The following is a 13,220-nucleotide window of genomic DNA, read 5'->3' on the forward strand; positions in this document are numbered from 1 at the left end:
CACATAGCTGGGGCCACAGAGCCTTTTGAGGACAGAAAATCCTAATAAATCATTAAATTTCACAATGAAGACTTGGTTTAAGAGTTGAAAGGTGTAGTTGTTGTTATAGTAAAAGTCTTAAGGAAATGAACTTAAATCAGTTTGTTGTCATCAGAAGTGAAACATGACTGCGTTTGCGTGTGAGTGATGAAGGGGCTGCTATGAGGGGTATTTGACAGCTGTGCTCGCTCCAACCCCTCTTACCCCTCTGTCTGACATTAAGGATGCCAGCAGGTGCAGGTCCTCATGTAGCCCACGGTCCCGCTCACACCACCACTCTGTGTGTGCGTTTGTGTGTTTCCACAATTATCTCACATAGCTGGCTTCCAGCAGAGCTCTTTAGGCCAAAGGTTATAGACTGTCTCTGTCCACTTAGTGGAGACAGCATAGGGGGATGGTGCGCACATGCGTGCGTGCGTGTGTGTGTGTGTGTGTGTGTGTGTGTGTGTGTGTGTGTGTGTGTAAGAGAGAGGTTTTTGTGTATCAGGCCTCACCCTTAGGCTGTATTCTCCACTGTATGCCCCAGGAATGCCACAACTCCCACCAGCGGCCCCAAACATTTTCTTTATCTGTCCACAGATCTGCCTGTGTCTGCTGTCGGTGTGTGTGTGTGTGTGTGTGTGTGTGTGTGTGTGTGTGTGTGTGTGTGTGTGTGTGTGTGTGTGTGTGTATTAAAGAGCTAATGAGGGTTTACCCGAGGCGCATTCAGTTACAGTGTTTCGGTGAATTAGCTGAAATTGATTTTGAGGTCCAGACAAAACCGGCATTAAGAGGGGGTTTTAATGCTTGTTAGCGGCAAAGCAAGTTTAACTGTTGTACAAGGATTTTTATTATATACATATAAAAACATACTATTGCCATCTGAATAATTAAGTCTTAAAAAAGGACGTTTTTCTAACACCACTACCTCATTTTGTCATTTTCCCCCTGCTGCTTTCACTGTGAGGACCTCCCTAAGGCAGTTTTACCCTTCACTATTGTTCCTCTCATCCCCTCTCATCCCTCTCTTTGTGTCCCAGCTCTGGTTTGCCTTTGTGAACGGGTTCTCTGGCCAGATCCTCTTTGAACGCTGGTGCATAGGCCTCTACAACGTGGTGAGTATCCACCCTTCACTATCTGACAATTTTCCATTACCCCACTCCCCCTCCTTCGCTGTTACACTTTCCACTTGCTGGATATCGATTGTTATCTTTCACTCTATCTCTCAGTATGAGTAGCACTCTGCTTTGTCTTCTCCTCACAGCTCTTTCTTGCATGCATTTGGTTTGAAAGTGTTTGCATGTGTTCTGGTGACTGCGAATTACTTCAGGGGAAACGCAGAGCACTTTTACTTACAAAGCAGGTGTTGTGTGCAGAGGTGAAGCCGTTTTGATGCTCATAGTCTGATATAAATAAAGATTATGTGCAGGCACTGTATTTGTCATTAAGCGTTTTAAAGGCTGCGCATGTGTGACCTCTGTGTGCTGCAGATATTTACCGCTCTGCCTCCGTTCACTCTGGGGATATTTGACCGGCCGTGCAGCCAGCAGAACATGCTCCGCTTCCCGCAGCTCTACCGAATAACCCAGAATGCCGAGGGCTTCAACACCAAAGTACGTGTGCAGATGTTCGCAGACACACACGCACATTTAGATCTGTCCTTTTGGCTTCAGGATTCGATGAGTGATGCCAGCTGTTTGTTTGGGACTTTGGCAAGTAAACAAGGGGGGGGGGGGGGGGGGGGGCTATGGAGTCTGGGATGTTTCCATTGCACACCATAATGAGATTCATAATGCAAGAATAAGGAAGTCTTTCATTTTACAGGGTGCACCAGCAGCTTAACCTACTCTGTGTGTGTGTGTGTGTGTGTGTGTGTGTGTGTACCCGAGCTCACTTTTGATGGCACTAGAACAGTGGGAGTTGTGTGCTCTTGTGAGGAATTGCTGTTTTTGTATGTTTTTGTGTGTTTAGAAGTTTAGGGGGATGGAGCATTTATGTGTTTTGGCATTAATTTACACTGACTTGTTTTCCACTGTCCCTCTCCTCCACCTCCACCTCCACCTCCTCTCTTTCTGTGTCCTTCTCCTTCTTTCAGGTGTTCTGGGGACACTGCATCAATGCACTGATTCATTCAATTATTCTCTTTTGGTTTCCACTCAAAATGTTAGAGCACGGTAAGTAAGCCTGCCCAGATCATCCTTCTGCGAGCGATGAGTTTGGTTTGCTGACACTCGCATGCTCTCCGCAGACTCTCCCTTCAGTAACGGTCAGGGAAACGACTACCTGTTTGCAGGAAACATGGTCTACACAGTAAGTGTCGTACTGGATTTATACGTGTCTGCTTTTGTTTTGATTTCTGCTTTTTGGCGCAGATTTGTTTTTTTTTTGTCACCTGCACAGTGTTTGTGTACACACCACAGTGTTGCTGCTCCCTCAGAGCCCTTATGAGTCTCCAGTCAATCTAGTCCTGTCTAGCCAGCCTGTCTCCCCCTGACATTCGTCCGTCTATTTTCTCTTCTCGCTTCTGCGTCACACACTCTCTATCATTTTACTCCCTTGGAGTCTCATGTGGATGTCGGTGGTGTTTATTTGTTGTGTGTGTGTGTGTGTGCGGACTGCGAGGGATTGTGGGACTCCAGAGTATTTTAACAGACATTGCTGAGTTTACTGTATAACATTATTGTTTATTATCTCCACAGTCGCCAGTCAACTAATCCTGTTTCTGTTTTTTTTATTTGCCCACTCGCTCCTCTGTGCGTGTGTGTGTGTGCGTGCAGTATGTGGTCGTTACAGTGTGTCTGAAAGCTGGAATGGAGACCACAGCTTGGACCAGGGTAGGAGCATTAACACACTCTTAATACACCACACAACATGTGCTGTATTTTACTCCAGTGTTGACAAATAAAGGGGAGGGTTGGGGTAGGGTGGGGTGGGGGGATGGGGTACTCTGTGAGGCTTTCAGTGTAAGTTTTCCATACGACCTGGTCTAAATGCTTCATAGTCAGGAAAAGCATGGCAGAAGATGTGGTCTACCTTGATGTTGTGGTGGAGGTTTGAGGTTTCTCAAACTGCAGTTGCTTGCACCTTTTCTTCCAACTAGTTCCTCTGCAGCTTTTTCCTTTACTCGGTTTTTCAGATGTAGCCGTTTAAAAAAAAAAAAAAAAAAAAAAAAAAAAAGGTCTGGAAAGTGCCAGATCTTGACAAAGAAATCACTTCTAAGCATTCAACTCAAGCAGAGATACTTAACTGCGGAGCAGCTGCAAGAACAGCCAAATGTGCTTGAAGACGTTCAGCTTGTAAGCAACAAATGGAGCTCAGGCCGTGCATAGTGAGGCGTACAGATATTAAAAAGTTCATCAGAAATCTGATACATGACGCATACCTGAAAGATGCATTATGCCTTTCAGTTGATCCATCTACTGAAGCCTCATCAGAAGCGGTCTCAGTGGAAGCGTGGCTGTCGAGCAATTCTTAGCTGGAATACCAATGAAATACGGCAGTGATGATGCAAAACAAAGTAAGGTCTTGCCATTCGTGAGACATTAACTGATTTACTTCACAGGTCACTGACAGGCAGGATGGTGAAAGGGACTGATAATAGTCGTGTTAACGTGATTTAAAAAAATAATCCTGCTGTTGATCGTCAAAATCTCCCAGCTGTCATAAGAAAATGCAGCAGCTCGTGACATTACACAACAGTATTCTACACAGGCAAAACTTGGAGCACTGCTCCAAAGACTGTTCCTGAACTCTGCCTTAGTAAATAGACATAAAACAAAGGAAAGAAACAAGTGGGCTTAAAGAGGGGAAATTCTGAAAAAAGACATAGAGAAAGCTGAGCATGTGGCTTCAACTTTCAGTTCTAAAATAACATAAGCCAAAGTGGAGATGGAGTTTAGGATAACAGTAGCTCCAGCCATGACAGCCACATCGTTTGCTTTCTTTTTTTTCTCGTTTTCCTGTGGTTGGAGAGGAAGGATAGACTGGCAGGATGGACAGAAAGGGACTGACACCTCTGTCCATTCAGCTGTCCGCACAACAGTGTGGCGGTAATGAAGCCCGGGTCCCACTGGAATTCACACAGAGTCCCCTTACAGTGGATCACACACAGGGAAAGGAGGGAGGGGAAGGTTGTCTATATTGGGATGAGCTGTATATAAAGCATTTGACCTCATGCTGTCTCTCTTTTCTCTCTCTTAATCTCTCCTTAACTCCCTCTCGCCGTCCTTCTTTCTTCTCTCTATCTCCCCGTCTCTCTATTGTAGTTCTCCCACCTGGCGGTATGGGGAAGCATGGTGCTCTGGATCGTCTTCTTCGGTGTCTACTCCGCCATCTGGCCCACCATCCCTATTGCTCCTGACATGCTGGGCCAGGCAAGTCTCTCGCCATAAACACGCGTCGTTCATTTTTATAACAAGGTGCAATGGTGGAGGTTAGAAAAAGGCCCTTCCTACTACATCTCTTCTCTGCAAAATCACCTGCCCCTCCCTTCCGTTTTGGTTGCTGTTACATGGCGCCTAAAAGACTCACCTCTTGGGTGTTCCACGGCGACACTGCTGGAGCCCCCCTGGCTTCCCACACCTGCTGCGTGTCACCCGAGCTCCAGTCTTTTACTGCCCTCTGTGGAGGTGTTGACTCAACAGGGTGGGCTGCTGCCGCTGCTGCTGCTGGTGGTGGTGATGAGGGTCCAGTGGGGGGTGATGTGATGTGTGGGACCCCTTAATTAAGAGACTCATTTTAGAGTCTGGGCATGAAGGCATGGGTGAGATGAGGTGCCCCGCTGAGTGGCAGGGGAAGGGAATAGAGCCTTCTCAACTCCCCGCAGCCCATTAATTCAATTTGTGTCAGAAATCAGGAATGCGGTCAAATATCTCTGCAGCTGCTCAGCCTAACTGGGGAATGGTCAAAGACAGCCCCCCCACCCAACTGTACTATTGCCTCTCTTATTTCCCTCGCTCGCTCTATCTATATTTCGATCTGTCCATGTGGGACACAGGATGAAAAAAAGAGTTGTGTACGTCTGCTCAGAATAGCTACGTGTGACATGTGTGTCCAGATCCATGTAGCGGCTCAGACCAACAGTCTGTTTCTATGGATATAACAAAGCAGAGAAATTCATGTTTTCATGCCTGCATCCTCGCCGTCCACAGAGATTATGTGATATACTGTGAGTCTTTGTGTGGAGGCATTTGTCACAGACAGAAACGCTGATTATGTGTGAGTCCATTTGGATCGTCCGTGCCTTGGTTGTGATTCCAGCTGCTCTCTGATTCATTTTCCCAGTTTATCATCTTTCTGTGGGAACCCAAATCGTCCTTACAAATGCAAAAACAAGACGCGGGAAACATGTGATACGGGCAATAAAGTATTCGAAGCTAAAGAGGACACGGTGCATGCGATTTTGACACCTAGAGACAAAGACGTGCAAAGCAAAACACAAGCTTGCGCAGTGAGATAACCGAAGCGGAGAGAAACTGCAGGGATTTACCAAAACGAGTGAGGACAGGCAACAAACGATGCAGTCACTAATATTGAAAGGAAGCTGTGAAAGAGTGAGATTGGAGGGAATCAGAGGAGTAAGAGTTGTGTGGGAGTAAGTATCAGAGAGACATACAGGCTGACAAATGGAGACAGTAGTCAGATGCGTGATTAATCCTGGGAGACAGAGTAAGAAGGGAGGCAAAGGTCACTGAGGCTGGATTGGATAGACAGGTAGTGGGTGGAGGGGTGGGACGCCAGCATCTCTGCCACTTAACATCACAGAAGCTGTGTGAACGTGCTGTTTGAGTTGTAGTTAAAAGCGGTGAGAAAGCTGTTAAATATTTCTGCCTAACGTTCGAGATGTTCAACTTTGGCTAACTCCCTTTATGCTCTTTATGACTTTTGAGTCACATTTCCTTTAGCCGTTACCGTATGCGTCCTCCCCACTCTCCTCCACCTCCACCCGTGTGCTCGCTGCTGAGAAAAATGACTTAATGCTCAACGTGGATTCATATATGAGTGGAAATAAATGGCCCCTGTGTGTTGTCACCTCAGGCTGGCAAGGTGATGCAGTGCTGGCACTTCTGGCTGGGCCTGGTCTTGGTGCCTGCTGCGTGTTTACTCAAAGACTTCGCTTGGACGGCGTAAGTAGAATCCGTTTAATATAAATACTTGGGGAATCCATACAGACGTTATTCAACTTAAATGAAGCGTTTACATAACCCGTACTGAGCACTTCTTACAATGAATTACACGTGTCTGCGAGGTGAAACGCTCAGAGTTTCCTTCATGGGGCTGATGAGCTTTTTTTCTGCCGTGCAGCGCACGCCGCTCTGTGAGGAAGTCTCTTCTCGAGGAGGTGCAGGAGCTGGAGGCGCGGTCCGTTGACCCAGGCGCAGCTGTCCTTAGAGATGCCAGCAGCCGCAGGTATAGAAACGCTACAAAGCATCTTGGGATATCACATCATACATATACATCTTTTTATCATCAAGTAGATTTTTCAAAAATTTAATTTGCCCTGTGCTACCATGTCCCAAATGTCTGCAGTTTTAATAACGGCCTGCTAGTATCTTTATTATATTTTTTATGTGTGAAAATAAACTATTTCTGTCCCCCCTGTGGCAACGTCCACAGGGCTGAGGCCAAGGCTGAGGTCCCGTAGAGCCAGAACTGCTCACAGAGGTAGTTTCTGGGTTTGCACTGTCCCACTGTGTGACCTGTGACCTCAAATGACCTGTGTGCCCCATTGCAAGCTGCTTTGGAGTGACTCCTGCTTGTTTTCCATTAACCAAGTTCACATCTCCCTCTCTTTGTATCTTTTAATGTTGTATTGTTCTCACTTTTTTTTTCTCTCCTTATTTCTTTAAATGCAATCGTTCTTTTTCTTCATAGGTGGACCAATTTAAACTGCTGTACTGATCTGGTGTGTTTAACGTTTGTCTGTAGCTTCAAAGACTGTGACTTAGTGTTGTGCTCAGTATTGCATTAGAATAAAGATCTTTGGCTAATTTTGAGGGAAATTGTACAAATTATAGATTCAGTACACGACCCCTTTTCCAAAATCACTGGGATGCTGGTTAAAATGTAAATGAACGAACAAAAAGCAGGGAGTTGAAAATCATTTAAAGTCTGTATTTCACTGGAAACTGTAAAAATAACATCGAAACAGACACATTTAAATATTTTTGAATTTGATGCCAACAAAATGATTTCTAAAAGTTTCAACATGAACAGTTTTCCATCACCTGACAGCATATATTGCTTCAAATGTTGCACACGTCATCCAGCATCACTGGGGGCTAAGCTACTAAGTTACCTAATCCATGTGCCTAATGCACCTTAATACCAACGTGAATGTTGAGGTCCATGACTTCCAAAAAGAATTTAAGGTTTTGATTGGGCAAACTCAATGACAGCTTTCAACGTCACTCAATTTAATCATGTTTATTTGTGTTTTATGGGTGAGGGGGGGTTGCATGTGTGGATGTAGTGACAAACTGTGCTCACCAATGACTAAGAGGCCAATGACGGCCTCTTAGCCGTTTAGATCTCAGCCATTTAGATTTGGTTGCCAGTCTTAGATTGTCTAAATTATGAATGTTTTTTTTGCACTGCACATGATTTCAATCCCCAACTTGAAGCTTTATTCTTACCTGTATGGACAGAAGTATTGGGCCAAACCTCTTAATCTTTAAATTTAGGTGTTTTCAGTCTAGCTGGATAAAATCAAACACCTCACCATGCAGGTTTGTTGTATTGGTTTCTTGAACTTTTTCCTCCGACGCCCCTTTCATCCATTCTTGAGGTGCAGAGATTTTGAACCAAGAAGTAATTTTTCCAGAAATGTCTGTGGTATTATTGCAAAGTGCAAGTGTTAGACTACAAGACTACAGAAAGTTACAGAGCGTGGTTGCTGACTCCTGAGGTGCGTAAAAGTTGCCAACGCTCTGCTGACTCAATAACTGCCCTAAAAACCTCCTCTGACTTTAACATCAGCACCAAAGCTGTGTGCTGGGAGCTTCATGGCATGGGCAGCTCGTGTAAGTGTCCCGGTACTTTTGTCCATGTAACAGTGTCTGTCCAATTAACCCTAGTCAGCTGTGAGATGTTCACCTAGCTGTAGGTGTTATTTTTAGCAAGTCCACAACTTTAACAGTCTAATGTTGCCCTTGTCTCATCTTTGTTGGAGTGTTATGCTGGAAACAATTTAGAAACAACCTTATATTTGTCCAAAAAAAACCCCAATATTTCTCCGTTCTAAGATATGGTATGTTGTTGTTTTTTTTATTAATTTGAAATAAATCAAACATAGTTTGTATAATTACATTTGATACAGCATCCAAAGTATTTTGGAAAACCTAGTTTGTAGACGTTTAGTGATTTACTAGCTGTGGCACAAAGAGATTCAGGAAATTTCCAATTTGCTACTTTAGTTTAATGCCCCCAAACATCTCTGTAGGACACATCTGACTATATCTCCATATTTATTATTTGACGGCTATACTGTGGCTGCTAGCTTTTATTGTAAAAACTCACTATAAGCTTATAACATACAGTGCAGTGTTAGATGATAAAGAACAATACCAAGAACAACACAAGTATTCTACTTTTACTTCATATTTGACAACTTAAATTAGAAGTTAAGTTTGCATAACGTATACTCACATGAGAAGTGTGAATACTTATCTCCCTGTGTTACAGTGAGTTCCACAGTTTTCTCATTTTATGAGGAGGTTGAGTTAAAGGTTTCACCAAGAGAAAGTACATTAGAGGTGTTTCTTGTTTCCTGAAGTGAGCAGAAGAAGTCTAAGGGGGGGGGGGGTTAGTGTAAAACCACATTGCTCCTCTTGACCCTTAAACAGGGCTCCGTCCTTGACTGACCCTGCTTTTAAACGCCGGGAGGCAGGAACACATCCTTGAGTGCTTTCCATTCAGAATAAGAGAAGGAAAGTAAGGGTGAGCTGAGAAGCAATGGAGCAAAATGGAAAAGAGCACATCTGTGTTTGTAGTTTTTGGGGAGGGTAGGCATGGGAAAAGGTGGAAAGGTACAGTACGGGAGTGTCTCGGGGGGAAGAGTTCAAATAGCGTACATCCTCGGGCCCTTTTGAATCAGAAAGTACCCACAGAGAAACTTCACGGCAGGAGCGAGGACAGCTTAAGTCATACTGATGCACGAGCCGTTCATTTATTTGTCCAGCCACTGTTTAGTAATTTTATCGACCTCACAGTGCTGTCATCCTTGTAACGGACATTATTTTAACAGACATAACAGAAAGTCTTTGAGCAAGCTCGAGAGCTCTCTTTTTTTCACACCAGTGAAAGATTCCCAGCGGTCTTAGACAGTTATGAAAATTTCCTAACCGCTTGTTCCAAATGTTAGCCTTGGGAAGGCTGGGTCGACTCCATAATTACTCCACTGATCATCATCACCTCTGTGTACTCTAAGTGCCAGGGAAAACCCTTGTGTGTGAATTTAATGCTCCACTGGCAGATAACTGCACAAAACGTATTCCTTCAAATAAATATGGCAGAAGTTAACTTCCCGAGGCGCCCCTTACGTTTACATTCGATGTCTGCACTTTATTGGCTGTAATAATGGCGATGACACGGGAGACAAATGTATGAATATATGTGTGTATGTATGCATTCGAGCCGGCGTGTGTTAGTGCGCAGTATCTGGAATGGGCTTGGTTATTTTTGGTCACCGGAGGAGAGGAGCCGTGACGGCGTGTGGTCTCAGAACAGAGGGTCCAGTCTTCTTCTTGGAATGGGGGGGAGAGGAGAGGAGAGTGGAGTGGGGATGAGGAACAGTTTACTGTGGATGTCCTGTTACCCTGCAGGCAGTTTATGACTTACTGTTAAAGTGAATGTGAAAAGCAGTCGCTGTCTAATCCACCTCTAACAAACTTTCTGGACCTAAATCTGCTGAGATTTTGTTTACTTATTGATCTGTGTGTTTCTGTGTTACACCCTAAACAAGTGCTTTGCTTTTCTGTAATGCTGCAGTGTTTTACTGAAGAGCAGCTAAGATTAAAAATCACAGTCATAGAAAAATTAGAGGCAAAGATCCTGAAAGTCTGTAGACTGGTTGTTAGTAAGGGTGTTATGTAGTTGTGGGAGTAGCAGAGATTCTCTCATTTGTATAATTATGTGTTATTATAGTGATTATGTTGTGATGCTTTGGAGTAAATGTTCTTCCTTACCTTTCCTTCTTTTTATCTTGCAGTCTAAACGAACGGGCCCATCTGCTGACAAGAGTCTTTAGGAAAACACCTTCAAGTGTAGGACGCTCAAACTCTGTGCAGCAGACTGTGTCACGTGAGTGCTCTTTCCAATAAGAGATGCTATCATGTAAACCAAGTCTTGCTTTAATGCTCCAGTCACAGTAAGGCGAACGGTGGCTGGAGGCCAAAGTTATTGCGACTGTGCGCAACTGATTTGTGATCTTGTTGACTTTTGAAATGATTCAAAGACAAAACAACCAGCTGCTGTCTTCAAAGCAACTTCAGTGCGTCAAAATTGTGATAAAACACCAGGAAGACAGAGTCAGTCTGCTATCAGTTTACTGTTGATTGGGATCAAGGTGGCAATTATGTGCAACCTGTTTGCGATAATCCAGCAATTAACTGTGATAAAGAGCAAAAATTGCAAATCTGTTGCAAATCCTTGGCAAGTAAGGCTTTGTAACGGCTTAACGATTAAGTACTCACAAGATTAAGTACCAGCAAGAACCTCATAGATATAAAGCAGAAATTCCTCCAAAAATAGTGACAGAGTTGCTGCAGGATGCCTAAGTGCCATAACCCCTCAGCTACTTTTATATGCATTTATATAGGCAAATAACCAGAAAACAAACAGCTAAGTTCCCTGTTGCAAACGAGTTGTGCTTATCAGTGCAAACAGCGATTGATTGCAACGTGTTGGCAACCTGTGTCTGTTTATTAATTAGATGGCAAATTAGATCGTGGTCAGTCTGAGTTGGTCTGCAATTGTTTGAAGACAGGTTTCCCGTATGATCAGTGCAGCTCAGCAGTTAGAGCAGATCATTCACTAATTCAAAGGTTGGATGTTTGGTCCTTGGTTGCTCCTGTTTGCATGCCAAAGATACTGAACCGAGTTGCTCTCTGATGTGTTTATTGGAGTTTGAATAGAAGATCACAGTGCTTGTGTAAATGGCTGAATGAATGTTGTATAAAGCACCGTGAGTGCTCCAGCAGAGTAGAAAAGTGCTATGTAACATACGTATTTGCACTGCAATCAAAAGTGGTAGCCCAGAGGTTGAGGGTGATGCATGCTCAGCCTCTGGGCTACCAGTTTATCACCAGCACTACTTGAGGTTGTTTTTAAATGCAAAAAAAAAAAATCACATAGGAAAAAAATCTCAATTTTTCCCAGTTGCAAGGAGTTTATGTGACTGAGCCATAAGACTGATAGAAGCCAACAGTCTCACTGTGTCATCTCTGTGTTCACAGTTTTGTTGTCACTCAGCACTCAGGCTTAACAAGTAAGACTTCTCCTCCTCTGTCTCTCTGCAGATGGCTATGCCTTCTCTCAGGAGGAGCATGGTGTGGTGTCTCAATCCCAGGTAGTGCGCTCTTATGACACCACCCGCCAGCGCCCCAGCCTCTAGCCCCATCCCGGATCAAAGCTTTGGCTCACTGAAGCAAGAATTTGTCAAGGTGACAGCGGAGATAGACTTAAGTGACACCCTCACGCCGGGTGACCGACCCCTGCTGTGGCCTTACTGGACAGTGACCTGACCCCTTGCCGGGGACGGAAGTCATGGTCAGGCATGGAGGCCGTCGCTGGCGCTTGGAGGACTGACTCGGGAGAAGGGACCAGGCCGGATATACGGACTAACCATTGTTATAACTCACAAAGGCTGCACAGGCATGAGCAATCATATCCATGCACAGACGTGACAAGTCAAACTCAGAGACTGCTACTCATATCTGTATATCCCTCAGACTGAGTTTGCTTTATGCCTACGTGTGTGCGTGCAAGCGTGTGTGTGTGTGCGCGTTCCAGTGCGTCTCTATCTGCCTGTGCATGTGTGTCTGCACGCATTGGCGCTCCCGTGTTCGTGTGCATGCGTGTGTCGATCCATGTGCGTTCGCATCCACGGTTCCCTCTCATTTCCCGTCTGTCATCACGCGCCGATGTGGAAGGGGACGTCAAAATAAAGTCGCACTCGCTCGCTCGCTCACACGCATACAGGCGCGAAGAATTCCTTAAAATTAGAGGGTGGGAAGCATATACCGAGGACCCGCCAGAGCCCTGCACCCCCAGCTACAGGCCCCCTCTCTCTCTCTCGTAACATCTCAGCATCGAGCCTCACTGCCAAACACCATAGAGATGCCACTGAGGCAGAACGCTCACCAAACCGGACCACAACCCTGCCACAGCCCCTCCTACCCCACTGAGACCTCCTCTTGCTTTAGCTCTCCCTTCATTCCTTCCTTATCTCTCCATCTCATAGCCGCTTTGCAGCCTCCGTGTCCCTCTCCTCCTTTTCACAAGTTTAAAGAAATCCATTTTGTTTTATTTTCTGACCTCTCCCGTGACTCCAGACGCCGCCCGTCTACCACCGTCAGCTGACGTGGAGGCAGCATGACTGGCATTAGCGCTTCCTCTTTTATTTCTGTTGCATTTCCACTCTTTACTGGACTGTTTCTTTCTCTCTGTCTCTCTCTCTTTTTTAAATTAAAGCAAACATCAATGTGTATTTGTTTCTATTTTTTTTCTCTTTTCATTAATGCCTGTTTCTTTTGTACTCATATGTGAAATCATGTCTTAGCGGGAGTATTTTACTTGAAGTTGCCCTAAAAGGCACCCAACCAGAAGGGATTTGATTGAGACGCTCGCATGGATCATGTGTTGTTGTTTTATTTTTTTTCTAGCTTTGGGGTTTGTCTGAATGTAGAGTCCATTGTCTGTGAGCTCTGTGTTGAGGACACTCTGGTTCAGGAATGCAAAACTGAAAGGGGATGGGCGAGAGGGGTTGTCCTAATCATTAAATCTAATCAATCCATGGCCTGACTAAATGTCTTTGTGTTTTGGCTGCGCGTTGTGTGCTCTTGCAATCAAAGCGAGGGGTTTTTGAGTCCAACTGTAGCTCCCGGGAAGCTGGAGGAGTCTTGGTTTACATTTCACACAGAGGATGGAAAGGAAAAGAAAATATAGAAAATGTCAATGCGAACATTAAAAGCTTAGCATTTTAT

At 44.7% G+C, this 13,220-nt stretch overlaps 1 protein-coding gene across 6 annotated transcripts in view; it reads left to right on the forward strand.

The window, feature by feature from the left end:
• atp8a2 (ATPase phospholipid transporting 8A2) overlaps positions 1-13,032 on the forward strand; it is a 48,975-nt gene extending 35,943 nt beyond the window's left edge. For all 6 annotated transcript variants that reach the window (XM_084939310.1, XM_084939308.1, XM_084939309.1 and 3 more), the window contains 10 exons: positions 1,059-1,133; positions 1,509-1,631; positions 2,114-2,192; positions 2,267-2,328; positions 2,796-2,852; positions 4,284-4,391; positions 6,055-6,143; positions 6,322-6,426; positions 10,226-10,317; positions 11,535-13,032. In XM_084939310.1, coding sequence (XP_084795436.1) covers positions 1,059-1,133; positions 1,509-1,631; positions 2,114-2,192; positions 2,267-2,328; positions 2,796-2,852; positions 4,284-4,391; positions 6,055-6,143; positions 6,322-6,426; positions 10,226-10,317; positions 11,535-11,629 — 885 coding nt within the window. In that variant the 3' untranslated portion in view covers positions 11,630-13,032. The remainder of the gene's footprint in view (positions 1-1,058; positions 1,134-1,508; positions 1,632-2,113; positions 2,193-2,266; positions 2,329-2,795; positions 2,853-4,283; positions 4,392-6,054; positions 6,144-6,321; positions 6,427-10,225; positions 10,318-11,534) is intronic.
• The last annotated feature ends 188 nt before the right edge of the window (positions 13,033-13,220 follow it).

Source organism: Perissodus microlepis, chromosome 9 (assembly GCF_051167445.1).
Source record: "Perissodus microlepis isolate ML-2025 ecotype Zambia chromosome 9, ASM5116744v1, whole genome shotgun sequence".
Classification (NCBI taxonomy): domain Eukaryota; kingdom Metazoa; phylum Chordata; class Actinopteri; order Cichliformes; family Cichlidae; genus Perissodus; species Perissodus microlepis.